Genomic DNA, 27,085 nt, shown 5'->3' with positions numbered 1-27,085 from the left:
TAACATATGTTAATGCCTTTTTTTTTTTTTTGGTACCGAGGATTGAACTCGGGACTTTGTGTTTGCGAGGCAGGTGGTGGAACCACTGAGCTAAATCCCTGGCCCTAGAAATACCTTTAATTGCTTTTAGAGCCTGTGATATATACTTTGGTTTGTTTTAAACTTCATTGGTGGAGGCAGGCATCTGCTTTTGAGGAAAACATACTTTTTTTTTTCAGATAGCCAAAAAATTATTTGGAGGTGAATTTACGTTTTTTTAAAAGATATTGATCAACTGAAAAGTTGTTTTTATTGGAAGGAAATTGCTGTTTATAAAGGAATGAGACTGGTTATGATCCACTGCTCACTGCCTAGCCAAAGAAACCAGTATGAAAAAAATTTCAGAAGCATTGTGAATATCATAAAAGTGAATAACTCAGTTTTATTTCTCTTTCCTTGGAGTCTGGCATAGTACCTGCATATAGGAGCTGCTAAATTTTTGTACTGATTGAAAAGTGATTTCTTTCAGGGATACCATGCATTTGGATATATGAAATCAGATATGTTTGCTTCAAATATAGAGGTAGACATGTTGATTATATTCCCAACTAAAGGCTAATACATATTTTATTAATGGAAAGGGGGAGTAAGAAAGAGTAGGGAGATTAAAAGGCTTTATGGAGAAGTTAGAATCTCAGATGAGCTTTTAAGCACGAGTTTCAGAGCAAAGGAAAAAAGAACAGGTGCTTTGAGGTGAGAAGGTATTTTCAGAGTACAAAAAGGTCTGAGAGATTTGGTAGGTGCTATTCTCTCTTCCTGAAACATTCTTGACCTAGTTGTCTTCTTATCTTTAAGTCTTAGTTTAAATGTCAGAGAAGCCTTTTCTTACTATGCTACAAAAATTATCTTTTGCTTAGTTACTATCTTAGTCTACTCTATTTTCTTCACAGCACTTTCTGCTGTGAAATTACTGTTATTTGCTCCTAGTGTTTTTTATTTCCTTTTCTTGTAAACTAGAATGTGAGCATTATGACAGCTTCTTGTGTCTTCAGAACCTGGAACAGAGCACATAGTAGATGCTCAGTAAATGAATGAATGAATAGTTGTGTTCCATATATAACTATTGTCTGGAATTTGTATTATTTGGCAGGTATTGAGAACTGGAAAGTTTTTAAACAATGGAATGTTATGTTCTCATTTTTGTCTTTGATTATTTGGCACTGGTGGGAGGAATGAAATGCTGGAGATGTGGTTATAGGAGGAAAGTTTAGTGTAGTAGGCTGTTAGGATAGGTAGCTTGACAAGTAATAGTAGAGCCACATTTGTTGCATGACAGAAACAAGATAGTGACAAAAGTCTGTTGGTCTTGGAAACAGGATGGTAGGGAGTAATGAGAGATTGCTGTAAAAGATAATTTGAAAGTTTAGTCCCCCCAAAGATAACGTAATTTACAGAATCAAAAGGTCAAGAGAGAGTGGTTTAAAAGGAAGGTAGTGAGGGCCGGGGATTTAGCTCAGTGGTTCCGCCCCCTGCCTTGTAAGCACAAGGACCCAAGTTCAATCCCTGGTACAAAAAAAAAAAAAAAGGAAGGTAGTGAATTAAATTTTGGGTAAATTGAGTTTGAGTTGTTAGTATGTTTCCAAGTAGATTTAGCAGGTAATTGGATATGAAAGGTGTTATAGCTTGTATCTAGATATTCCCCCAAAGCCTCATGCAGTCATAGATGGTGCTTTTTCAGAAGTGGCTGGATCTAGAGTGTGTGAGGCCAGAATTGATTCATGGTGCAATGCTAGGATGAAGGGCACTAGGATTAAAAGTGTGAGTGCTACCAGCCCTAAGTAGCCTGCTTAATATATAAGGGATAGAAGAGCTGTGGTCATCTCTTGCTTACTTTGCTGTCTTCTGCTCACCATAAACTGTTCTGCGATGCCTGTCTGCCATGCCACCTTGCCTTAGATCCAGCCAATAATGGACTAAAACCTCTACAAACTGTGAGCTTAACTTGTGGGTGTTGGGTATTTTGTTTTAGCAATGAGAAAAGAAATTAAGACAGAATTTGGTACCAAAGAAGTGGGGTTGTTGCTGTGACTATACCTGACCATGTGGTTCAGGAGCCTTTGGGACTGGCTTGTGGGAAGAGTTTGGAAAGGTTCAGATTCCAGCTGAAAAAGTAGAGCTGGAAAGCCGTAGGCTGTACTTGAGGGGAGATTTTGATTAGAGAAGACCAGAAGCCTGATAGAAATCCTGCTGGTAAAGATCAGGCTCTGGAGGTTTCTGCTCAGAAGAAGGACCACATTGGCTGTTGGACTCCAGACAATGGGTGTTATACTTTGGCAGAAAGTTTGTTGCATTTGCCTCATGTCCAGACTTTGCCTGAGACTAAGATTAAGGGTGGTGGACTAATTAATCTTGCAGAAGAAATTTTAAGGAAGTCTAATGTTGAGGCTGTGCAATGGCTACTGTTGGGGGCTTGCCAGATCTATGCTGAGAATCAAGAGCAAAGAGGCCAGCAGAATGATGTAAAACATGAGTTTGGCCAGAGAGGAAGCACCAGTAAAGCTGTGAGCTGCAAAGATAGAGCAGAGGAGATCTTGATTGTTGAGGAGGAACAGAAGAATAGAAAGGATGGCCTGAGGACATCACATGAAACAGCAGGACTCCAGCCTTCGCAGCCTCAAAATTACAAAAGTGGAAGACTTTGCTTTGAGAAGATAGACCCAGAGCTCTGTGTTCCAGAATGGCAGTGGCCTAGGGAAGTTGTTCCTCAGGATTTGGTTCATAGGCACTCAACCCCTGTAGCCAAGAGAGGAGGAAGCCTGGCTACTGCTCCAGCTGGCGGCAGACCTTGGCATCATCCACATGGTGCTGGTTTTAGGTACATGGAGATTGCAATAGTTGTGAGGTCAGGAAGGCTTCCACTCAGATTTTAGAAGAAGCCCAGGGAGGCCAGGCAGTGTGCCCCTGAGAGGGCAGTGTGTGAAGCTGTGAGTGTGAAGCCAAAGATACAGTGGAGACCCCAGAAGTTTGGAGAATCCAGGAATGTGGCTCATCTGAGGAAAGCTGCAAGGAGGGAGCAGAGCCACCCAAGAGAGAAGCCATGGGAGCTACTATCACCAGCAGTGCCAAAGGGGCGGAGCCACCCAACCCCATTGGAGTTCACAGGTTGCCTCCGATGCTGGATGTGAAACTACAGGACTTAATGTTTGCCTTGCTGGATTTTGGACTTGTTTTGGTCCCATTCCTTTGTATCCCCCTATTTGTAAACTTTGGAATGGAAATGGCTGTCTTGTGCCATTGAAGGTTGGAAGTGTTTAACTTTCTTTTCATTTGTAAAGAGGCTTACAGCTAAGAGTTTGCCCGAAATCTCAGAGGAGACTTTGAACTTGGACTTTTCAGCTGTTCTGAAAGTGTTAGGACTTTGTCTACTCTTGGAAATGGACTAAATGCCTTTTACATGAAGGGATGTGCATGAGTCTTTGGGGGGCTAGGGCCAGAATGTTAAGACTTGTGTCTAGATGTCCCCCCTAAAGCCTCATGCAGTCATAGGTGGAGCTTTTTCAGAAGTGGCTGGATCACATACTGGATCCCATTGTGTGACACTGGGATTAATTCATGGTGCAATCCTAGGATGAAGGGCACTAGGATTAAGGATGTGAGTACTACCCACCCAGAGTAGCCTGGATAAGATATAAGGGATAGAAAGAGCTGTGGTCGACTCTTGTTTGCTTTGCCACCATCTGCTCATCATGAACTAAAATGGGAATTATCTCTCTAACACACTAGACCTATGAAAGATGTATGTTGTAGCACAGATGCCAACCAGAGTCTGTAGCAAAAAGGGATGTTGCCTGGGATTTAGCTCAGTGGTTTCGCCGCCTGCTGTGTAAGCACAAGGACCCGAGTTCGATCCCCAGTACCGAAAAAAAAAAGAAATAAAGGGAAGAAAAAAGGGATGTTATCCCAGCAAAAGCAAACCATAGGCCTGCTGGTATAGTTCATTGGTAGAGTGCTTGCCTCAGCACACAAAAAAAGGCAAGACCACATGAATTTATACCACTGCCCATCAGATGCCTTAGATTATAGCCAAATTCTTAGTAAAAAGGAAGAAGCTTCAAAGAGAAATCATTGAAGATTTTAATTAGAAACCAAACAAACCACTCCATTTGTTTGAGCTTACTCTGTTTTTCTGATGTGGGCATTCACAGCTTTAAACTTCTTTTCTTAAGATGGCTTTCATTGTGTCCCATAGGTTCTGTCATGTTTACTGGGATTATCATTTGATTCTAGGAACTGTCTAATTTCTTCCGTGCCTCATTCAAGAGTGTACCGGGCCAGGGATTTAGCTCAGTGTTTCTGGCACCTGCCTCACAAGCACCAGGTCCTGAGTTTGATCCTCGGCATCAAAAAAAAAAAAGTATATTGTTTAATCTCTATGTGATTACATAATTTGTATGGTTTCTTTTGCTGTTGATTTCTGGTTTCATTGTACTATGATGTGATAAAATGCATGAGATAATTTTGGTTATTTTTTATTTCAGCATGCTTTATGGGCTAGTATGTAGTCTATTTTTGAGAAAGTTCTATGTGCTGCTGAGTGTATATTCTGTTATTGAATGGCATACTCTGTAGCTTTCTATTAAGTCCATTTGTTTGAATGTGTGGATCACCTCTAAATATTTCTTTGTTGATATTTTTGGCCAGTTGATTTGTCTTTTTGTGACAGTGGAGTATTGAAGTTCCCTACTATAATTGTGTTGATGTTTATCTAATCATTTATGTCCAGTAGTATTTTTTTATGAAGTCAGGTGCACCAGTTTTTGTTGCATCTATACATAGTGACCTTCTTTGCCTCTTCCGATCAGTTTGGGCTTGAAATCCACTTCATCTGAAAATAGGATAGATCCTCCTGCTTGTTTTGGGGTTCCCATTGCAGGAAACCTTGTTTTTCATCTTTTAAGTTTTAGTCTATGAATTCTTTTTTGGGTTAAATTATTTCTTGTATACACTGTACTGTTGGGTTTTATTTTTTGATCCAATCTGACGGTCTATGTCTTTTGATTGACGAGTTGACTCAGTCACATTAAGGGTTCTTAATGAAAGGTATTGACTTATTTTTGTCATTGGATTATTTTCCTGTTGCCAATTCCTTTTTTTTTTTCCTTCTGCTTAACTGCATACCCTACCTGATGTATTTATTCTCCTAGGCTTTTTTGACACCCTTGTTTTCACTGTCTCTTTCTAGGATATTCTTGAGAATTTTTTGGATGGTTTCATGGTTATGAATTTCTTAAATTATATTCTTTTTTTTTTGTACCGGAGATCGAACTTGGGACCTTGTACTTGCGAGGCAGGTGCTAGAACCACTGAGCTAAATCCCCAGCCCATGGTTATGAATTTCTTAAGGTCCTCTTTGTCATGGAAGTACCCTATTTCACTCCAGGCTCTCTTGGCCTTTAAGGTTTGTGTTGAGAAGTTCGCTGCAATTCTAGTGGATTTATCTTATAAGTGGTTTGTTACTTATTTCTAACAGCGTTTAAGATTTTGTCCTTGTATTGGACTTCGGGGATTTTTTACTATGATGTAATCATAGTATTACATCATACTATTTGATCATGACTATTTGAGTTTCTGTATCCTTTCATATCTGTATGTTAAATTCTTTCCCCATTATCAGAAAGTTTTCTGCCATTATTTCTGTAAACACGTTTTAAAATAATATTTTTCCTGTTTTTTAATTTCACTAATTCCAGTTAATGTCAGATTAGTCTTGGATCATCTAGCAGCTGTTGGATCCATTTTCCATATTCTCTTTTTGTTTTTACAGTGTACTGAGCATATGGTCTCCTGCATCAGCCCTGTCTTGTAGTTTAACACTATGTCCTCACATTGATCATTTCTGCTGCCCATACTCTCAGTAGAATTTTTAATCTTCTGAATTTCTGTTTAGTATTTTTTCATAGACTCTGTTTGCTAAACTGGTCATTTGTGTTTTGTGTTATTTTGTTCAGCTCAGCTAGCTTTTTATCAGTGTCTTCTGTATGCTCACTCATCATTTTATTTATTGAGTCTGTTACCTGTTTAGTTATATCATCTTTGAGCTCACTGCACACCTTATTGATCTGGGATTGTCTTTTTTTGTCTCCTCTTTTATCACTATAATTCATCTCTTCAGCTTTATTTTCTGTACTTTGATGCCTCATGGATTAGCTTTGGGGGAGTTTGGAGGCATTTTGTTGCTTTGTTTTCTCAGGTTTCTACTTTGTGTGTCTCTCTGTGTGTGTATGTGTGTGCTGAGGGGTGGGGGTCAATTATAGTGGAAAGACTTTTTTTGCTGGTATGAAGATCTCTTTACTGTCTACTTTCCAGTGATGTGCTCTGAGCATGGCTAACTACAGGCCATTGCCTCTGTCCCAGGACTGGACCACATCCATTAATTTGGGACCCAGTGTAATTGGCCTAGCCACTAGTTCTCCAGAAATGAACAGCAGTCTGTGTTGATGACACAAAGACAAACCAGATATTGGCATATAGTAAAAATTAATTAATAGCAATAGCTATTTATCCTGACAATAGAAATGAAATCAGCAACAATAATAGATTCAAAGACAAACTGAATATTGTATACCATAAAAACCAGTAAAAGCTACTACTGTCCTATCCTTAACAACAGAAGAGATATCTATAAAATAACAGATGAAAAGGCAAACCAAATAGTGATATATAGTAAATATCTACTGAATGCAGCAACTGTACCACTATCAACAACAGAAAAGAATTCAACAATAATGCCATAGGGTCAACTAAATATCTAAAGATTTATGATGTTAATAGTAATACTAAAAAGTGATGGCATTGAGGAAGGGGAAAGTGAAGAAAGTCAAATATGAAAAAAGAGAAAGATGAAAAGGGGAGAGAAAATGAGATGAAGGATCCTATTAAGGAGAAAAAGAAAATTAACAGAATTAGATACAAGGAACAGAAAAGGACAATCAAGAAAAAAGAAGAAAGAATAAAAAACTCAAAGAAATGAAAAGAATCCTTCAACCCCAGAAAAACAAGAAAAAAATGAGTCCAAAAAGTCCTGTGTTTTTGAATGATTGATTCCTTTCAGGGTCTGCACTATTGGAAACTGCCCAGTATTTGGAAAGGAATCACTGCTAAGTCCTATTTTGTTTCCACACTCACATTTTTGTGTATGAATGCTGAGCCTTGCCCCACCTTTCCTGCTGGGCATTGATGTCCTCCCTAAGGTTGCATTCACTCTAGCCACTTTCAGTTTGTGTGTCCCTCTGTGCACTCTTAGTCACTGTTTTTCCTCTGCTAGCTTTACAGCCTGTGGGTTTGTGAGGTGCCTACTCTGTTCCAGAGGTCTGTCCATATACCCCATTCTGTGGTAATCATCTAATCCAAGCCAAGATATGACCCTGATCCTGTTGACAGATGGGGAAAGCAAACAGAGTAAGTTCCATGCTGAGTATAGGCAGTAGGGCAGTGGGATGGGGGCAGATGTCAAGCAGTCCACTGGACTTAATGCTAATTCTTTCAGACCTAACCCCCCCAGAACCACACATAACTGCCCTCGCTTCTTATCACAGAGGGTAGGACTTTCATGTCTTTCCCAACCTGAGCTTAGACTTCTCAGGGGGTCTTTGTTTACCCCATGCCCTCTGTGCGACTGTATCTTGTAGCTGTTTCCCACCCAGTCAGTGCGGTAGGATTACCCCAGAAACTGAAGTGTAGTTGTTCTATACCACAGTCTTGAACAATTAACCCTTTCTCAAATGGCTCTTGGTTAAACACTCTCAAATATGGTGGGCACTGCAGTGGATATTTTCTCCAACTCTAGCCTGCCATATGGAAGGAGTTACTTTCAGAGTAAAACCTCATCCTGTTTTTGCAGTTTTGAATAACTGTGGGGCTAGTGCTGATGGCTCATTTCATTGTTTCTCCCTTGATCTGCCAGTTCTCTACAGGCTAACCTTGTAGCAGCAGAGATAGATCTCGTTCTCCTGGAGCTGGGGTTAATGTTCTAAATTGCTTCCTTCTTTTCCCTGTGTTGTTTGCAGTTTCTTTAGTTTCTCTGTATTTTCAGTATGTCTGTCTGTCTGTCTTTCTGTCTTTCTTTCTTTCTTTCTTTCTTTCTTTCTTTCTTTCTTTCTTTCTTTCTTTCTTTCTGTACTGAGGATCAAACTCAGTACTATGTGCTTGTGAGGCAGGCACCAATAAGCTAATCCTCAGCCCTTCCTGTCTTTTTTTTTTTTGTACCGGGGATTGAACTCAGGACCTTGCACTTGTAAGGCAGACGGCAGATCCACTGAGCTAAATCCCCAGCCCAAGACTGTCACTCTTTTTTAATTCCTGAAGATCTGCTTTTTTTCTTCTTTGCTTATTTGTTGTTTTTCAGATGTCTCGAAGTCCCAGAGAGACTCTATTTTGCTGCCAATCTCTACTCTGCCATTTTTAATTTCCTGCAGTAACTCTTTAGAATTATTTTTTTCTTTTTGCTGTGCTGCAGATTGAACCCAGCAACTCATGCATGCTAGGCAAATGCCTTGCAATTGAGCTATATCTCTAACCCTAGAACCATCTTATAAAACTGATATCCTAAACTCATTTTCATCTTTCAAAACTGAAATCCACTACCCACTGAGCAACATTTTCTCCTCTCCCTTCTTCTGGTAGTCACCATTCTACTTTCGATTTCTTTGAGTTTGACTACTTTATATACCTTATATAAGTATAATTGTGTAGTTTTTATTTTTTTGTGAGTGGCTTGCTTCACTCAGCATAATGTCCTATGGTTTATCCATGTTGTAACATGTGATATTATTTCTTCCTTTAAGGCTAAATAATAATCCATTGTATGTATATATTATGTTGTCTTTATCCATTCATTTGTCATTGAGTACTTGAATTGCTTTCATCTCTTACATGGTTCAACCTACTCTTTATGCATCATGGTCCAATTCAAATGCCATCTCCTCCATGGCCTCCATCATCATTCAACCAAAAGGAATTATTCTTTCCTCTAAACTGTTATTTTATTTGTATCCTTCATAGTAAATATATAAGTTTCTACCTTGCAAGTAAATACTTCCTACCATGGAAAATTCCATAGAACAAATCTCTGGCTAATTTGTCTTTGTATAGTAATTCTTCCTGATCCATGATTTCACTTTCCTTGGTTTTACTTATCGTTGGTCAACTGTGCTATGAAAATATTAAATGGAAAATCCCAGAAATAGACAATTCACAAGTTTTATTAGTACATGTTTATAGTACATAATGTTTACATTCTTTGTGGGGAGTTGATACACGTACATAACACATCTTAATTCCTTTTTTTATCCTTATTCTTCCCTTCTCTCCTCCTTCTCTGCTGTTCTGAATAGCATGATGAAATCTCTATCACACCAAGGATGTGATGCATCCCTTTGTCCAGTGTATCTATACTGTATAAACGACCGCCTATTGGCAATTGAGAGGCCACATTCATATAACTTACAGTATATTATTATTATTATTATTGTATTTTATTACTTGTTGTTAATCTCTTACTGTACCTAATCTATAAATGTTACCATAGGTATATATAGGAAAAAACATAGTATATATAGTGTTCAGTACTACCTGAGGCCTCAGTCATCCACTGAGAGTCTTGGAACATAAGACTATCAGATGGAGAAGGTATACTGTCAACTTATCAGTACCAAAAAACTAGTAAACTAGTCAGTTTAAGTGAAAAGAAGTTACAGATTTCTCTTTATTGTAGTAAAATTTCAGTTGGGTGATTATGACATAAAATTTGCCATTTTGAGTGTACGGTTTTATGCCATTTAGTATATTTATATTATGCTACAGATTTTATTTCTGACTCGGCTTTTGCCTTCTCATATAAATGGGGCCAGCATACTTGTTTTGGAGGGAACTCCAAGGGGATTTGTGCAAGAAAAAGGTAGTATTTCTGAAGTAGAGTTTTGTGTCTCAGTAGAATATTACATAAACTTGTCTTTTAAAAATTTTTCCTCTTATTTTGTGGAATGTCCTACCTCATCATCCCTCTTTCCTTCTCTCCTTTTCTTTCTTTTTTTGTAGGGGGCGGTACCGGGGATCGAACTCAGGATCTGGCGCTTGAGAAGCAGGTGCCAGAACCACTGAGCTAAATCCCTGGCCCATTCTCTACCTTTCTTTAGAGATGTTCTCTATAAATTATTGTAAATTTCTGCCATAATCAGTCTCTTTTCAAACTTGCTGTGATAGCTTAGGTATATATTTTTTGGATTACAACCATTTAACAGATCTCCCTATAGTATGAGTTGTGAATAACTCTGAAACATTCAGCAGAATGGATAAGGGAAATGATGCATCACAATGCTAATCTTGGTGTCTTGGCAGACTAACATTAACATGAATTTTTAGCTCTTGAGGATGAAAAATAGCTTCAACATTCACAGTCATCTTTAATAAATGTCGAGCATTTAAACACTTTTAGTGTATGTTATGGAAGAGCTTGTTCAGAATTTTCTAAAGGTTTATACAGGGAGGACCGGGGATTTAGCTCAGTGGTTTCGCCTCCTGCTGTGCAAGCGCAAGGACCCGAGTTCGATCCCCAGTACCACAAAAAAAAGGTTTTTACAGGGAATTCATGTCCTTTTAAGGAGAACATTAAATATAAATGATGATTTCCAACTGAAAGCGATAGAAAAATAACAGAAGTGTTATGTGGATGGCCCCTGACTTATGCTGATTCAGCTTGTAATTTTTCAGCTTTACCGTGGTGTGGAAGCAATTCACATTCAGTAGAAATTACACTTTGAATTTGGGGTTTTTATCTTTTCCTAGGTTACTAACACATGGTGTAGTATGCTTTTGTGATGCTGGGCAGTGATAGTGGGCCAGGCTCACAAGGCAGCCATGTGACAAGGAGGATAAACAGTTGATACACTGTACTGTGTCACTAAACTGTGATGTTCTTTAGGTTAAGGGCATTAAATGCATTTTTGACATACTTATTTTATGATGGATTTATTGGGATATAATCTCCTTGTAAGTCAAGGGATATGTGAATTAATTACAGGTTTCTTTAACTCCGTACCATTTTGCTTGATTAACTTTCTGTATTCATAGTTTCTTGGTAGATTTTCCTCGTAGCCATGAATATAGTATATTGTAATATTTCATGCTCATAAATGTCAAGAGATCTAAAAGCTAAGGTAACAGCACCCTTTTGTATAGATCAGAAATTTCGAGACTTATGCTAGTGGATGTGAATGTGTATATTATTATGTATTAGACTTTCTGAATGTTTATTATAAAACACATAATGGGCCGGGGATTTAGCTCAGTGGTTCCAGCACCTGCCTCACAAGCTCAAGGACCCGAGTTTGATCCCTGATACAAAAAACAAACAAACAAAAAAAACACATAATGTGTGATGAGACCAATTAATTAAACAGAGTGAGCTAGAAGATTTGAGATCTGGTTTACCTTTCTGCATATTATTAGACTTGATCTTCCACCAATGTTTTAATTTGTTCTTTTTGAAGGATGTTGAGGGTAAAATGTGGATAATGCATCAAAATGATTTGTTATTTTTATGTGAGTAACTATAATCTGTTTATCACAATAATGATTCAGTCTTATAATGTGCAACCTAATATGTGCTCCCTTAAACATAATCCCTTTAATTAGTGTAGAGATTTTTTAAAACCTTTAGATGTATTTGTGATGATTTTTTCCAATTGTTTTAGTTGGTCACCAGCATTTTCCTCTTCCACAAGAGCAAAAACAGAGCTGTATGTCAAACGTCTGTCCTGTTAACAGTGTAGTGATTACATTAAATGGGTGTAAGCCTATAAACATCTACATAGTGCTTGGAGCATAAGATATACTCAGTAAATACAAATTCTTCCCCTCCATTTTCAAATAAGGTCATTTGCTGAATGATTCCTGCAGCCTGTGCTGGTGTTGTGGATCTTTAGGGAGAATGAAAAGGCTTGATGTGTGCTTCTTGAGAAGAATGGTGAGCTAGGCAGACACCAAAACTCCCTGGTCATTTCTCAAAAAAAAAGACGAAGCAAGAAAGTTCTAAGTGATCCATATACAAAGGACTCTCCTTAGCCATTATATTCCATTGTTACAGAACTTCATTTAAGTCATAAGCAAAATCAGTAAACAAAGTAGGGTTTAGATCATAAAATAGTCACCACTTTTACTGAATTCTTGTGCCATCTGTTCTACAGAGAAAGGAATAGGCAGCTATTGCTTGTGCTAGGGAAGGAGCTCAAAGCTAGGTGACTGTCTCAGTTTGCCTGATAAATTACATGATCAAGCCACTAATGTGGAAGATGGTATTAAGTGGATATAACTGAGGGCAGGGAGACCTGAATTTGTTTCGGAATGGACGGAAGAGACTTTTCTAAGGAAGTGCCTCTGTAAAGAAACCTGAAGAACCAGAAAGAAGCATTGATGAAAAAGTTCATGCTGTCATTCACATCAGGGTCTTTGTGTACTGCCCCTGTCCCCTCTGGCTGGAAGGGGAAAAAGATGGTAGCAATCTGTGAGTTAGGAAATTAATTTTTGAGTAGTAATCTTTTAAAAATGTATGTATAGTAGAATATGGATAGTATTCTATATGTATATAATATGTATATATAGTTGAAAATATTGAGTATATTGTGCATAGTAAGATAATATGAAAATCTGTATATCATGTATGTACATGTTCACAGTAGAAAGTATATTTCTTATTATAGATCATGGTTAAAATATCTTAGAAATATTTTGTTTAGAACAGTAGGAATGAAATCACACTAATATCTTGACTTCCTTGTATATGATTGCATTTTCAATTATTTAATATTTAGAGAAAAGGAAAAGAATAGGAACAATGGCTCCAGTTGAGAAAGGACTAGATTATTCAAGGCCTTGTAAGATAAATAGAAAGTGAACAGTGTTAGATGTTTCTTATTTGGCCATCATTTTATTTTTATCATGACTAAATATGAAGAGACTTTGAGAACTAGGATTAAATAAGGCCTTTCTGACAAACGCTGCTATACTCCTTTAATAAACATTTAACATACTCTCATCTGAAATGTAGGTTTAATAATGCCTCATGGAGTTACTGTGAACAATAAATGAGTTTATCTGTGTTATGTATGCACTCAACATGTTTCAGTGACTTTATTTTTACCTTCACCTGTTTAGACCCCACACCCTAAAAAGAAGATGCTTTGTTTTGAAGATAATGTTAGTTATAAATCCTAGAAGAAATAAGAATTACAGCTAACTTATTTTCTTTATATTTGAAAATACTACTCTCATTTTTTTAAATGCCAGACTGTTTCTATAGAAGAGTATGATGTTGACATAATTCTGAAATTGTGAGGTTATATCCTAATTTAAAAATAAGTCAACATAGAATTCTATCTTTCCTTCCCCTGCCCTCAAATGTGATACTATTTGTCTAGTCATGTGGGTTTTTTTTAAAAGTAGAGAATGCCATCATGGAGTAAATTTCCACTTACTTCTACTAGTTTCCCTCCCTCCTTTAGATTTCATCACCCAATCCTCAGTCCTTTGGAGAGCAGTTTCCAGCTGGAAGTCGATGTCTTGAGTCATCTCCTGAAGGCCCAGGCTCAGGTCTCGGAGTGGAAGTTCCTCCCTTCCCTGGTTAACTTGCACAGCGCTCACACCAAGCTGCAGACCTGGGGCCAGATCTTTGAAAAGCAGCGAGAGACCAAGAAACATTTGTTTGGAGGGCAGTCGCAGAAGGCTGTTCAGCCCCCACACCTTTTCCTTTGGCTGATGAAACTCAAAAACATGCTCCTGGCCAAGTTTAGCTTTTACTTTCACGAGGCACTGAGCCGACAAACTACTGCTTCAGAAATGAAAGCGTTGACTGCAAAAGCTAACCCAGACCTTTTTGGAAAGATTTCCAGCTTCATCAGGAAATACGATGCTGCCAATGTGTCCTTAATTTTTGACAACCGAGGTTCAGAGAGTTTTCAGGGTCATGGTTATCATCACCCCCACTCCTACAGAGAGGCCCCTAAGGGCGTGGACCAGTACCCAGCCGTGGTGTCTCTGCCCAGCGATAGGCCTGTCATGCACTGGCCCAATGTCATCATGATCATGACAGACCGCACATCTGACCTGAACAGCTTGGAGAAAGTGGTCCACTTCTATGATGACAAAGTTCAGAGCACCTACTTCCTAACCCGCCCAGAACCTCATTTTACCATTGTGGTCATTTTTGAGTCAAAGAAATCGGAGAGAGACTCCCACTTTATTTCCTTCCTTAATGAGCTCTCACTTGCTCTAAAGAACCCCAAAGTTTTTGCAAGTCTAAAACCTGGATCCAAAGGTTAGCAGGTGACTTGTGTGAAAGATTCTCAAAACTAGGAATTGTTTTTAATGGCTGTGATGATCTACAGTGGTCTGTGATTAGAATTTACATCCACTCATGCTTCTCTCAGAGTTAAATTGAAGGCAAATCCTCCCTAATTGTGTTGCACACTTTATAAGTAATTAAGGCCAATTGAAGTAAGGCCAAAAGTAATCTAGGAAATGATCATGGGTTGCTGTATGTATGCATGGTAGAGCAAAGTAGTTTTGGTATTTTCTCCTATTTTCCTGTAATTCATTTAGACTAGTGGTCTTTGATCTTTCCTTTCAGATGATTTTTATTATTCTGATTATTATGTTTTAATGCATTTCCAAACACCTCTCTCTTCCCTACTTTCCTGGAAGAGTAATTGGGATAAGATATTAAATGAGTATGTTTCCTGTCTTTTAAATTAGCCAGTTAACATGGAGCTTTTAGTTTTATAATCTGATATACAAATTAATATTTTGATGCCACATCATGTTTTAACAGTTCAAAGACCTTCATGGCAGATTTAATGGCCAATAGCTTCTTTCAGAGTGAAAGAACTAACACATATTTTTTTACCATTATAAGGTGAAGAGTTTTTCACTGTCAGCATAAGCCATTTTATGGGTTTCCTCATTCTTCAGCATATTATCTCCTTTAATTTCTGTTTATCACCGTCCTGTTGAAATATAAGTTCATGTTTGACTCTCCTTCTGGTTAATTTTGGGCTTAGAAAGCATGCAGTCTTGGTTTTTCAGTCACTTGTAGTTTGTCACACAACAGAGCCTACTTTTATAAAATCAAAATGAAAGTCTTTTGATACCTTGCACTTGCTAAAAATCAGTTGTGCTTTAAAAAAGAGCTCTTTGTAGTTGAGTAATCAACTCAGTACCTATGCACATTTGAATTTGGGTTTCTGTGTTCCACCCTAGCCTGCCTTACCATTTTCCTGTAGTAGGTGTTCATGGGGAAGTAGGCAGATCAGTGAAGACATCAAAGTCTATGAAGACCTTCACTTCTGTCATTGTTCAGAGTAACAATAGCCACAGAGAATAACTGAATCGTTACTACTTGATAGTTCCTTCAAAGCTTCTGTGAAATGTAAAGGCCAGATCAGTCTTGTTTTTCAAGATCCCATGGACCATTATTTGAGGGTCCATAGCAGGGAAGGAGGGAATCAGCACAGCTGAGACTCAGCATGGGAGGCCCGCCTGCCTCACCTAGACTACCTGGTAGAGAAACCCACTGGCCTCTTTTCTGGAGAGAACATGTATCTTTCTTTTCTTTATTTCTCTCTCTTTTTCATCATATTATTTGTAAAAAGCTAGTTTACTTTAAATAGAAAGTAGTGTTTACATCTGCATTGTATTCACTCAAGTTTTATAAAAATATGAATATATTTTACATTGATCTAACATAAAAGTTGAAAACAATGGTACTAAAGAGTCAAATAGTTTTTCCTCCCTTTTGTATTTTGCCAAGAAACTGAAAAATGTTCCTTGGTGTGTATGTATCTTTCTTTTCCTAGGTAAAACCACCATTAGCCTTAATGATAGGGTTCCCATGTATCTAAAAGAATATATGCTTCAGGGCCCAGGATTTAGCTCAGTGGTTCCACTGCCTGCCTCACAAGCACAAGGACCTGAGTTCTATCCCTGGTACCAAAAAAAAAAAAAAAAAAGAATATATGCGTCAGTGGAACACAGAGAGGAATGTAAATAAAACATACATACAATACTTAAGCAGTCAAATATATACATATTTGAATTGTATATTTATTTTTAAATGTATTTTTAAAATAAACACAATTTACAATGGACAGATGGTAGATGTGACTATTAAAATCTAAGAACATAAATTCATAATTTGCTGTGCAGCTGTCATAGTCTATTGATGGAGTCTTTGAAGATTAAGTATTGATACTTTAATCATTTCTTAAACTCTTCAATAAAGTTTTCTAATTATATTAAAAAGACATATTTTGGTTCAAAACATAAAGTCATTTTTACTCTTAAGATTTATCCTCTAAGGACAGTAATGAGATGATGTGTAATGCCTGTGTTTAACTAATTTGAAGAGTAAATGTGTACATTCTCTGCAGACTGCCTACTTTGAAATTTGTTTCTAAACTACAGCCTGATAAATGTTTCTGGGTAACTGGGAGTAGCAGTCAACACTGACTCTGCCAGAGTCCTTCAAGGAGTGTTTGACTTCAGGGTGCTGTTTTGACACAGGATGAACATTTACAACTTTGTCTCCTCATCAGTTCAACCTGGAATCTGATATGTTATTTTTTGGGGGAGTGTGTGAAAATAAAGCCAAGAGAAATCAGTGTTCTATATAGAACTGATTTGGACATTTTGGGGAAGTTTGCTTTCAAGAAAGAAAATAATTGATACTTCACTGTCCTCCCTATGGAATCACTTAGGTGATCTTTATAATATGTCCACACTGATCTAGTAGCAAGTTAGCCTGAGTTCAATTTCCCTGTCTTTAAAATGGGAATATAAAAGTATACTCCTTTTTCAAAGGCTACTGTAAGACTGTAATGAAATCATGCATACAAAAAAGGGTTTGAAAACTTGCTGGGGTTTGAAAGCTGTATAAATAAAAGATGAAGCCACTCTTCCCTTAAACTTGACACCTCTCCTGTTTTTTCTTTGTTTGTGGCAAACCTGTGGTTAGTCATGAATCTGAACAGTTCTTAAAGAACTGGTTTAGAAGATACATACATCTAAATGCCAAACCTACCCACCCACTCTTCCTATTTTAGAATCTTTGTCATTCTTTGTTCCCATTTTTTATGGTTGGTTGACAGCATCATTTCTTTTTTTTTTTATTGATACATTTTAGGTAAACAATATAATGACATTCATCATTGGAAATTTGCACCTTTACAAAATCTCTCTTGGTTCTTATTTTTCCCCCTTCCCCTGCCCTCCCTTCAACCCCTCCATCCCTCCCTATTTACAAAGACTTTATTTACATTTTTTCATTTTCTCATATTCCATTCCCTTCTTTCCTTTCCCCTACCCCTCCCACTTCCCTTTCCACCTTGCCCCTTCTTCCTATTTCACATCTATTATACCTTTTAGTCCTTATTTACACTTTGTTTCTCACACTAGAGAAACTATTCAGTATTTACACATGTGTGTCCTATTCACTTAAGAGTATGGCCTCAATGTGCATCCATTTAGCTATAAATGTCTCTAATTTTCCATTTTTTATGGCTGAGTAGTACTCCATTAAAACACATTTTCTTTATCCAGTGTCCACGTGATGGGCATTTGGGCTGTTTCCAAGTTTTAGCTATTACAAACTGTGCTGCTGTGAACATGGGTGCACATATATCACTGTGGTGGAGAGGAATAGCTGGGTTAAATGGGACTTCCAGTCCTAGTTTGTTATTTTTTATTATTATTTATTTACTTATTTGGTACCGGGGATTGAACTTGGATCCTTCCGCTTGCACACTAGGTGGCAGAACCACTGAGCTAAATCCCCAGCCCAAAAACATCTTTTTTTTTTTTTTTTTTTGGTACCGGGGATCTAACTTGGGACCTTACACTTGTGAGGCAGGCGCCAGAACCACTGAGCTAAATCCCTAGCCCCCCTCCAGTCCTAGTTCTTTGAGGTATCTCCATACTGATTTCCACAGTGGTTGCACCAGTCTACACTCCCACCAGCGGTGTTCCTCTTTCCCCTCAGCCCCACCAGCATTTGTTATTGGTTGATTTCATGATAGAAGCCATTCCTTCTGGGGTGAGTTGGAATTTCAGTGTTGTTTTCATTTGCATCTCTCGAATGACCAGTAATGGTGAACATTTTTTCATGTTTATTTGCTATTTCTACTTCTTTGTGTGAGAAATGTCTGTTCATTTCAGATGCCCATTTTTGGATTGGATCTTTAAATTTGGGAGGTCTGATTTTTTTAAGTTCTTTATAGATTCAAGATAGTAGACTTTTGTCTGAGGGACTGCTGGTGAAAATTTTTTTCCCACATTGTGGGTTGCCTCTTCACTCTTGGTGGTTTCTCTTGCTGTGCAGAAGCTTTTTAGTTAAGAAGAGATCCCACTTGTTGATTGTTTGTGCTAGTTCACAGGCAACTGAGGTTTTGTTCATAAAATCTTTTCCTACACCAATGTCTTCAAGAGTTCTACCTAACCTCTGTTCCAGCCAGTTCAGCATTTCTGTTTTAATATTTAGATCTTTCATCCATTTTGATTTTAGTTTAGTGTGTGGTGAGAGATATAGGTCTAGTTTTAATTTTTGGCAAGTTGAAACCCAGTTTGTCCAACACCACTTATTAAAGAGGCTATCTTTGCTCCAGTGAGGGTGTTTGTTTCCTTTGTTGAAGATGAGGTGGCTGAGTGTGTCTGGAGTTGTTTCTGCATCTTCTAATCTGTTCCGCTGGTCCTCAGGTCTGTTTCTTTGCCAGTACCATGCTGGGTTTTTTGTTTGTTTGTTTGTTTTTTTATCACAGTAGCTTTGTAGTATAGTTTCAAGTTGGGGGTTGTAATACCCCCTGCCGTGTCTCTATACCTAGAATTGCTTATGCTATTCTGGGTCTTTTCTTGTTCCAAATGAATTTTTGGATTGTTTTCTCAAGGTATGTGAAGTATGCTGCTGGGATTTCAATTGAGATTGCATTGAATCTATACAGCAGTTTTGGAAGCATGGCCATTTTCACTATATTGAGTCTTCCTAACCAGAAGCAAGGGATGTCTTTCCATTTTCTGATGTCATCTTCAATCTCTCTTTTCAGAGGGCTATAGTTTTCAGAGAAGACGGCTTTGATTTCTTTTGTTAGGTTGATTCCTAAGTATTTCAGTTTTTTGGATGCTATTGTGAAAGGAATCGCCCTATTTCTCTCTCAGTGAGTCTTTTGTTCATGTAGAGGAAAGCTATTGATTTTTGTGTGTTGACCTTGTATCCAGCTACTGAATTTGGTTAAGTCTAGAAGACTTTTGGTGCCGTTCTTGGGGTCTTCTGTATAGAGTATCATGTCATCTGCAAAAAATGACAATTTCACTTCTTTATTTCCTATGTTTATTCCTTTTATTTCTTTCTCTTGTCTAATTGCTGTGGCTAATGTTTCCAAAATTATATTGAACAAGAGTGGTGATAGTGAACATCCTTGTCTTGTTCCCGATTGTAGTGTGAAGGATTTCAGTTTTTCACCATTTAGTATGATATTGGCTGTTGGTTCTATATTACTGATTTTGTTGTTGTTTTTGATTTTAGGTTTTTTTGTTTGTTTGTTTTGTTTTTTTTGAGGCAGGGTCTCACTATGTGGTCCAGACTGGCCTTGAATGCACTATGTAGCTCAGGCCTTGAAGTCTAGATGCTCTTGCCTTGGCTTCCACCATGCCCAGCTTAATATTTTCATCTGATTGGTTCGTCAGAGAGAGCTAAAGAAGTATGTTAACATCTCCAGCTAAGATTGTGGATGTGTGTCTTTCTTCTTGGCACTGCCTAGATAGGTTATATCACTAGTGTTACAAACTGGTGATACTCTAATTACATTTTTCCTTTTTTATTAGCCAAAATATATCAACAAAGAGTAGCTTTAGCTCCAACTATTTGGTTACTTTGAATTATAGTTTGAAGGAATGGTTAATAATTGGTTTAAAATAATGGCATTTTCCAGACACCCTGGATATTTTTCAAAGAAATACTACATATAAGAGCTTACAAGGACTTTTACCTCTTAACATTTAACCTTTAATTTAAAGCAGCCATTTTTCTCTTTATCCCAAGATACTTCTATGTAAATACAGTGGACCCTTGACTTATGAACTAGATCAGTTCCTGAGGGCTGGTTGTAACTCAAGTTGGTTGTAAGTCAACACAGCTGAGATCTGGATGTTCACCTGGATACACACTATAGATAACAAGAGGCAGATTAATCTTCCATTAACCTAATTAACCCAAGTATGTCAAGCTGGTCATAACTTGAGGGTCCCCCCTATATTATGTAAGACCTTCCCATATTCCTTCTGGTTGATTTTTGTCATCCTTATTGTCAACTATTTTCTCCTGCCTTTGGCCCTCCCACTCTCCCTCTGCCTCCCTCTCCTTCCCTTCTTCTCTTCCTCTCTTAGTTTCTGATATCTTCCTCACCAGTTTCACTTTGGTTAATTTTTCCCATGTCTCAGGGGCCAATACATGCCCCACTGGCTTGACCAGTTTGGGGAACTGGCAACGAAAATATTCATTCTGATTGTTTTTACAACTAGTCTTTTTTCAGGCACTACAGCAGGAATGCATTCAGGGATACCAGGGGGAAAGTTTGATACTGACTCCATGAAATTACCACAATGAATCCAAGGAACTTCATGAAATACAAGACTTAGCCAGCTGCAGCCAAGCAGTGCTGTTTGTATATAGCAGACAGCTTGGTGGGGAAACACTCCCAAAACAAAAACTGTTTGAAACTAAAATCTTTCCAAATGTATTTTTAATATGTAATGCTTTATTAAGTGAAAGCACATTCTTAGGGTTTGCTGTAGTTAATCAGTGTGTAAAAGCATCAAATTAGCCTCTGATTTTTTAAATGTAAAACTTTAAGAAAATAGTTGTTTTTCCTAAGTGAAAGGAAAAAAAAACATATATCACGTGATTTCCTAAGAAAGCTCTGTAGGTAGAGTTTAATTTAGCAGTTCCCTCTCTACTTTTCTACCAGGTTCCTGTTACCAATGCAATTATTTCATGGCCTTTTGCCTGAATTATTCTAAGCAGTTTCTCCAGAGGAAATGAGTCAGAAGAAATAGGCTTGATGTGCACATCTGACTTTGGAGACTTCTCTTACTATCATGTAAATCCATAAGCTTCATTAATGCAAGTATTTTGACTTGTCTGCATATTTTTTCAATGTGCTTTTGATACAAGGTCTGTTTCTGGGACACTTTAAATTTAAAACCATATGGTATGTATAAGATGTCAGTGCTAGAAAATGGAGAGAGGCTTTCCCTCCTGTAACCTCCACTTACCAGTCAAAATTTGTAAATGGGGGTCTAAGCAATGGTATAATTCAAGGATGGTCCTGAGAGCTGTTTACCATGCAGTGGGGGCAGTAGAAAAAATGTAGGATGGCATTTGATGTCAGTCTAGGAGAGGAAGGTAGTCATTGGGACTTTTACTGACTTAGTCCCTAAGGTTCATTCTGCTTTTGCTGGTCTGGAAACTGCAGAGTAATTTTGGAATGCAGTTGAATTTGAAAATCTGATGACTGATTTGACTGGAGATTTATAATGACTCAGCTGGTTGATTTTCTAGGTTAGGTCAAGGCTCATTTCATTTTTGGTGTGACACTTCACCCTAAGTGTGACCTTAGCCCCTAAGGTCATCCTGGCCTTAGTCACTCAAGGCTGGACCAGTATTAGAGCTATCCCCCAAGTGGAAGCAGACAGAGGAAATGAATGTTTCCTTTCTGGTATTCAACATTCATTTAACAGCTATTAAGTTAGGCATAGGTGTTATATACCTGTAAACCATCTATTCTGGGGGTTGAGGCAGGAGGATTGCCAAATTCTAGCCCAGCTTGGGCAACTTACCACCTCCCAATAACAAGAAATATATTTTTATATATATATATTATATATATGTGTGTGTGTGTGTGTGTGTGTGTGTGTGTGTATATATATATATATATGTATTTTTTTTTTAAACAGGGCAGGGCATGTAGCTCAGTGCTCCCTGGGTTCAATCCCCAGTAATGGAAAAACAAAACAGAACCAGCTATTAAACATCAACTATGTTAATAATGGTGATAAAGTTAACCAAGATCAACATGGAGCCTTGCTTGGTTGGTGTCTGTAGTAAGGCGGGCTGGTTTCACCCACCCTGTAACCAGTGTGGCAATGAACAGCCTTTAAACTTGTCGCATTTGCTCTACAAATTTTGACAAAACTGTGAAACTGCATTTTATTTTGTACTGTAAATATCAACATTTAAAATACATATTGGGCCAGGGATTTAGCTCAGTGGTTCCAGTGCCTGCCTCACAAGCACAAGGTCCCGAGTTCGATCCCTGGTACAAAAAAAAAAAAAAGGAAGAGTCATAAAATACATGTTAATTTTTCTTTTAAATATATCCAGTGAGACCTTATTACAGTAAAGATTTGATAATTATCATTTTCCACATTTTAAAATAGCAAGCTTTGCAACATATCACTTCTTTTGCTCCTTGAACTCCATTTTACTTCCATAGAATTTTAACCTAAAACAATTGTTCATCATGTTAAATACTTCTTGGCATATTGTATATGTAAATGTTCTTTGGGTTACCATAGTCTCAAAGAGTTTCATGACCAAATGACATATATTAGAAATTACAATAAACCTTAAACATAAAAAGTTACATTTAATTTGAACTACATCTTTCAATGAAATGACTAGTACATTTTTTATGGTGACTTAAATTGATTAGGTTTGTTTGGTAGACAGATATTTTTACATCCTGCCATAATACCCCCAATTTATTCATTTATTTTGGCAATAGTAGGGACTGGACACAGGGTCTTCACACTGAGCTACATCCCCAGCCCTTTTTTCATCTTTTAAAAAGAGGCATAAAGAGATTTGATGGGAAGAATTTTAAAAGTACACACTGAGATCAGAGTGTTGGCTCTTGAGAGAGAGGTGCCAAAGAATCTGTAAGACCCCCTTCACCAAACCCCTTCACCCTATAATGAGGAATGAACCCAGTGCCTTGTGCAAACTAGGCAAGTACTCTACTATCTAACTACATCCCCATTTTAAATTTTGCTCCAGAAGGAGAAATTATTTTTGACAGTAAGTGTATTAATTTCCCAATACAAAGAACCACAGTTGAGTGATCTTTCAGTTCTGTGGGGTAGTCTGAAATCAAGGTATCAGTAGGCCATCTTCCCTCTGAAACCTATAGAGGAATTTCCTTGCCTCTGCTAACTTCAGGTGGCTTGCTGGAAATCTTTGACTCTCCTTTGTTTTATAGCTGACAACTCCAGTTTCTACCTTTGTCATCAATGGCATTCTGTCTTTGTCTTCACATACCTGTTGTTCTCTAAGGACAGTGATCATAACCTCAACATTATTATCTGCAACAATCCTATTTCCAAGTAGTCACTTTCTGAGGTATGCATCTGAGGACTTCAACATGTCATTTCGGATTAGGGGGATTCAATCCATAATAGTAAACATGTCTGCTCTTTCCCATAGAGGGAGACACTACCTCTAGAAGGAAGACATTCTTCCAAGGATGCCTGCTATATAAATATCCTTGAATGATAGTCCAGAATTAAGGACAATTAGTGCTCCATTCTCAAGACCTGAAAAAATGTGAAACACCCATGGAAAACCATCTCCTAATACACCTTAGTAACTTTACAGATGGGATGTGAGTTTCCTTGTGCATGGGAGAAAGGCAGTTATTAAAAGGAAAGTTGGAAGAAACAGCCCCACAAATAGCACCTGCACAAACAGGCCCATTTTAGGAAAGCAGTGATACAGAAGTTGAGGATCTGAAGTCAATATCCTTAAAATGATCACTGTTCTTGCATCATGAAACATATTCACATATCCAGAATAGGATCCAAGTTTTTGTTTTGTTTTGTTTTGTTTTCCTGAACTGGGGATTGAACGTAGGGCCTTCGCACTGAGTTATATCCCCAGCCCTTTTTAGTTTTTGAGACAGTATCATAAAATTGCCTAGGCTGGGCTAGAACTTGCCATCCTGCTTTGGCCTCCCAGAGTACTGAGATCATAAGTGTGTGCTGCCATGCCTTGCTGGATTCTAGTTTTGAAGTTCACTATTATAAAGGACTTGGAGGTGAACTTGGACTGCTAGTCTCTGGACATGCCACATCTGATGCAGCTTTGGGTGTTCTTAGTGTTGTGATGCCCCATTTCCATACTCCTGAGCTTTCAGAGAAGTCTGCTCCTCAGCTGGTGATGATACTTTACATTTATCATCCATACATGCTGATTACGCAGAAAGGAATGATGGAAAGAAAGCCCAGGCATGATCAGTATTTTAAGTTTCAATACCAAGATGAGCCAAAGATGAGGTGTTTGCTCAATTGAAAAAAAACCATATAAAGGGAAAGAATTAAATATAACTGTCTTTTTTATCTTACCTTGTGCCAATATAATGAAGTGTAAGGGAAATGTGGGGTTAGGTGAGTCTTAGAACAGAAAAAGAAGTAAAAACAAAAAGGGGAAGGAGCAGGAAGTTAATACTTGAATAGTGAAGAAAGTTGCTATGGCCTTATGAACTAAAAAAACTCTGCTGTCCTGATCAGGTCATGGCCTTAGAAAGCAAATGCTCAAGACCCCTTCCTATTAGACAAGGGCAAGAACTCTTCACTGGGGAAACTTGTGTCTTCTCTTTGTCTTCACTGAGTTTGTGAGAACCCATTTAGTTCTAGCTCTCAGCTTAGCCACAATCACCAGCACAATGTTTATAAGCTTACTGTGAACAGTACTTTAGACAACCTAAAAAATGTAATTACTTTTAATTTGAAAACACCAGCTATTATTTCCCTATTTCATTCTGTGGACACAACTTTAAAATCTTTTTGCCTTTTTAAAAAAAAAAAATACTGGAGATTGAACACGGAGCCTTCACACTTAGCTACATTCCCCCTGAGCTACATTCCCAGCCTTTTTAATTTTTAAATTTTGTTAAGTCACTAAATTGCCCAAACTGAGCTTGAATTTGAGATCCTCTTGCTTTAACCTCTGGGAATGCTGGGATTACAGGCTGCACCACTATTAATTTTCTAATACCTTGGCATCTTCTGCTTATTCGTTATCATTTCATATATATCACATTGAATGTGTCCGTTGTCCTAATTATATGGGGTTGGAAAATATTTGGTGATCATCCACAGTGCACTGTAGCAGCTGATGCTGTAGTTTCCTTATAATGTTGACATTTTTGGTATTGTATTAAACTTGCTATTGTTTTTGGCAAGTTTGTTTAATTTCCATTTCTGGACCTCTTTGGGGGTCTGAACTCTCCAAAGTGGACCTCCATCAAAAACAAAAAGCAGCATAGAAAAGGAATATTAGAAAAAGAAAGAGAGAAAGAAAAAAAGGAAACGAAAAAGAGCATTAATTACAAAATCCTTTGGCAAGATTGGGACCTAGATTAGGTTGGAAGTAGCCAGTAGAGGGCGACATGAAAGCAACACACAAGCCCCTAGTTCTAGGTTTCCAACCTGGCACAATTGGGGCTCTGACTTTTTTGGTCGGTGAAAAGCTGAGCAGTACAGAGTGATTATAAAAATGCTCACTTTTAGTGATTACAGTTGGGGCTTTCATGACTGCTTTTGTAGAGACAGGTAATCAGGGGATTGGCTCAAGAGAAGAGTCAGAAACTGTTAGTTCCACTGAATTCTCACCAAGACATTCCAAACTCCTCATCTGAGGACTGTGCAGTGAACTTCTGCTGACTCAGAACCATTCACAGATGACTGTAATCTCGTTGCCACTTCCTTCCTAAGACTTTAATGATTTATTCTGAGACACATATTCCCTCTTCATATTTTCAGGTAAGAGTCATGGTTTGGGTCGCAAATGTCCACCACCTGGCGGATGTGCTACGACGCTTGGGAGACGCTTGGGACCCAGGGCTGGGAGGGAAACTTTAGGAGGCGGGTCCTAGCTGGAGAAAGTTACGTCAAGGGGGTTTGCCCTTGAAGCGGTGTATTGTCACTCTCTTTGTGTTTTTGTTAGTCAAGCCTTGTTAGAAATTATGTTTGTTATTTGGTCTCTCACTTTGTTTTGTTTTGTTTTTTTTGTATTCCAATCATCCTTTTTACCTTTACCACGTAGTTCTTAATAAATCCTGATTTGTTTGTATCCCTTCTGCTTTACTTCTTGCTTTCTTTTTGAAAGAAGTGATCAAGTAACTTCCGAGTCTGTTGAAAAACTGATGGTCAAGTTCAACATTTTTGCTTTTTTTCTTCCAGTGTTTTCTTGCTTTAACTCATCATTCAGTCAAAATGGAACACTTGCCCAGTCTTAGATGTATTTTTTCACCTCTAAGCCTTTGCTCGATTTTCTTAGAATCCTTCTGGACTAGGGATTCATTACACTTCTGGTATAATAGGATCTCTGGCAGTTCGTGATACCTATGAACATTGTCTCAGTTTTTTAATGCACAAAATAATATATACTAAATTACAAAGGAGAGCAATTATATTGAAATAGTCACAAAATCATTTTAAAATCTGTGATATTGTATATGTTCTTTATTAATGCATTAAATAACAAGTTCTATCATTGATCCTAATAATTAGCATAGAACTTTATTGCCTCTGTCTACAGGAAGGAAATGCTAAATGCTAAATTTCTGTTAGAGATTAGGGAAAATAAAGATGTAGTTTTTCCTCATCCAAGTTCCCAGACCCCAGTTCAGAACTTTAAATCTAGGTCATTGATTCTCAAACTAAAATGTATATCAGAATCTTTTGGCTGCCAAACACATTACTTAGACTCACTTCTAATTTGGTAGGTCAAGTTTAGAACCCAGAATTTGCATTTCTTTTGTTTTTGTTTTTAAGATTTTTTTTTTTGTATTGGGGATCGAACTCAGGTCCTCCCGTTTGCAAGGCAGGCCGCAGAACCACTGAGCTAAATCTCCGACGCTGTTTTTAAGAATTTGCATTTCAAATAAGATCTCTGGTATTACTGATGCTATAGGCCCAAGGTTTGCACTTTGAAAACCTTCAAACCAGAACA

At 37.8% G+C, this 27,085-nt stretch overlaps 1 protein-coding gene across 3 annotated transcripts in view; it reads left to right on the top strand.

The window, feature by feature from the left end:
- Kics2 (KICSTOR subunit 2) overlaps positions 1-27,085 on the top strand; it is a 43,761-nt gene that overhangs the window by 6,369 nt on the left and 10,307 nt on the right. Inside the window, exons 3-4 of one of the 3 annotated variants that reach the window (XM_087192370.1) lie at positions 13,536-14,347; positions 21,042-21,981. In XM_087192370.1, coding sequence (XP_087048496.1) covers positions 13,536-14,347; positions 21,042-21,115 — 886 coding nt within the window. In that variant the 3' untranslated portion in view covers positions 21,116-21,981. Of the gene's footprint in view, positions 1-13,535; positions 16,998-21,041; positions 21,982-27,085 lie in introns of those variants that run through there. The other 2 variants (XM_087192369.1, XM_004861128.4) reach the window with 2 other exon arrangements.

This window comes from Heterocephalus glaber, unplaced genomic scaffold (genome assembly GCF_053883595.1).
Source record: "Heterocephalus glaber isolate CG9 unplaced genomic scaffold, H.glaber_assembly_v1.0 deba00001569, whole genome shotgun sequence".
NCBI classification, from domain to species: domain Eukaryota; kingdom Metazoa; phylum Chordata; class Mammalia; order Rodentia; family Bathyergidae; genus Heterocephalus; species Heterocephalus glaber.
Note: the sequence above shows the minus strand (reverse complement) of the source record. Positions and strands in the feature narration are given on the sequence as shown.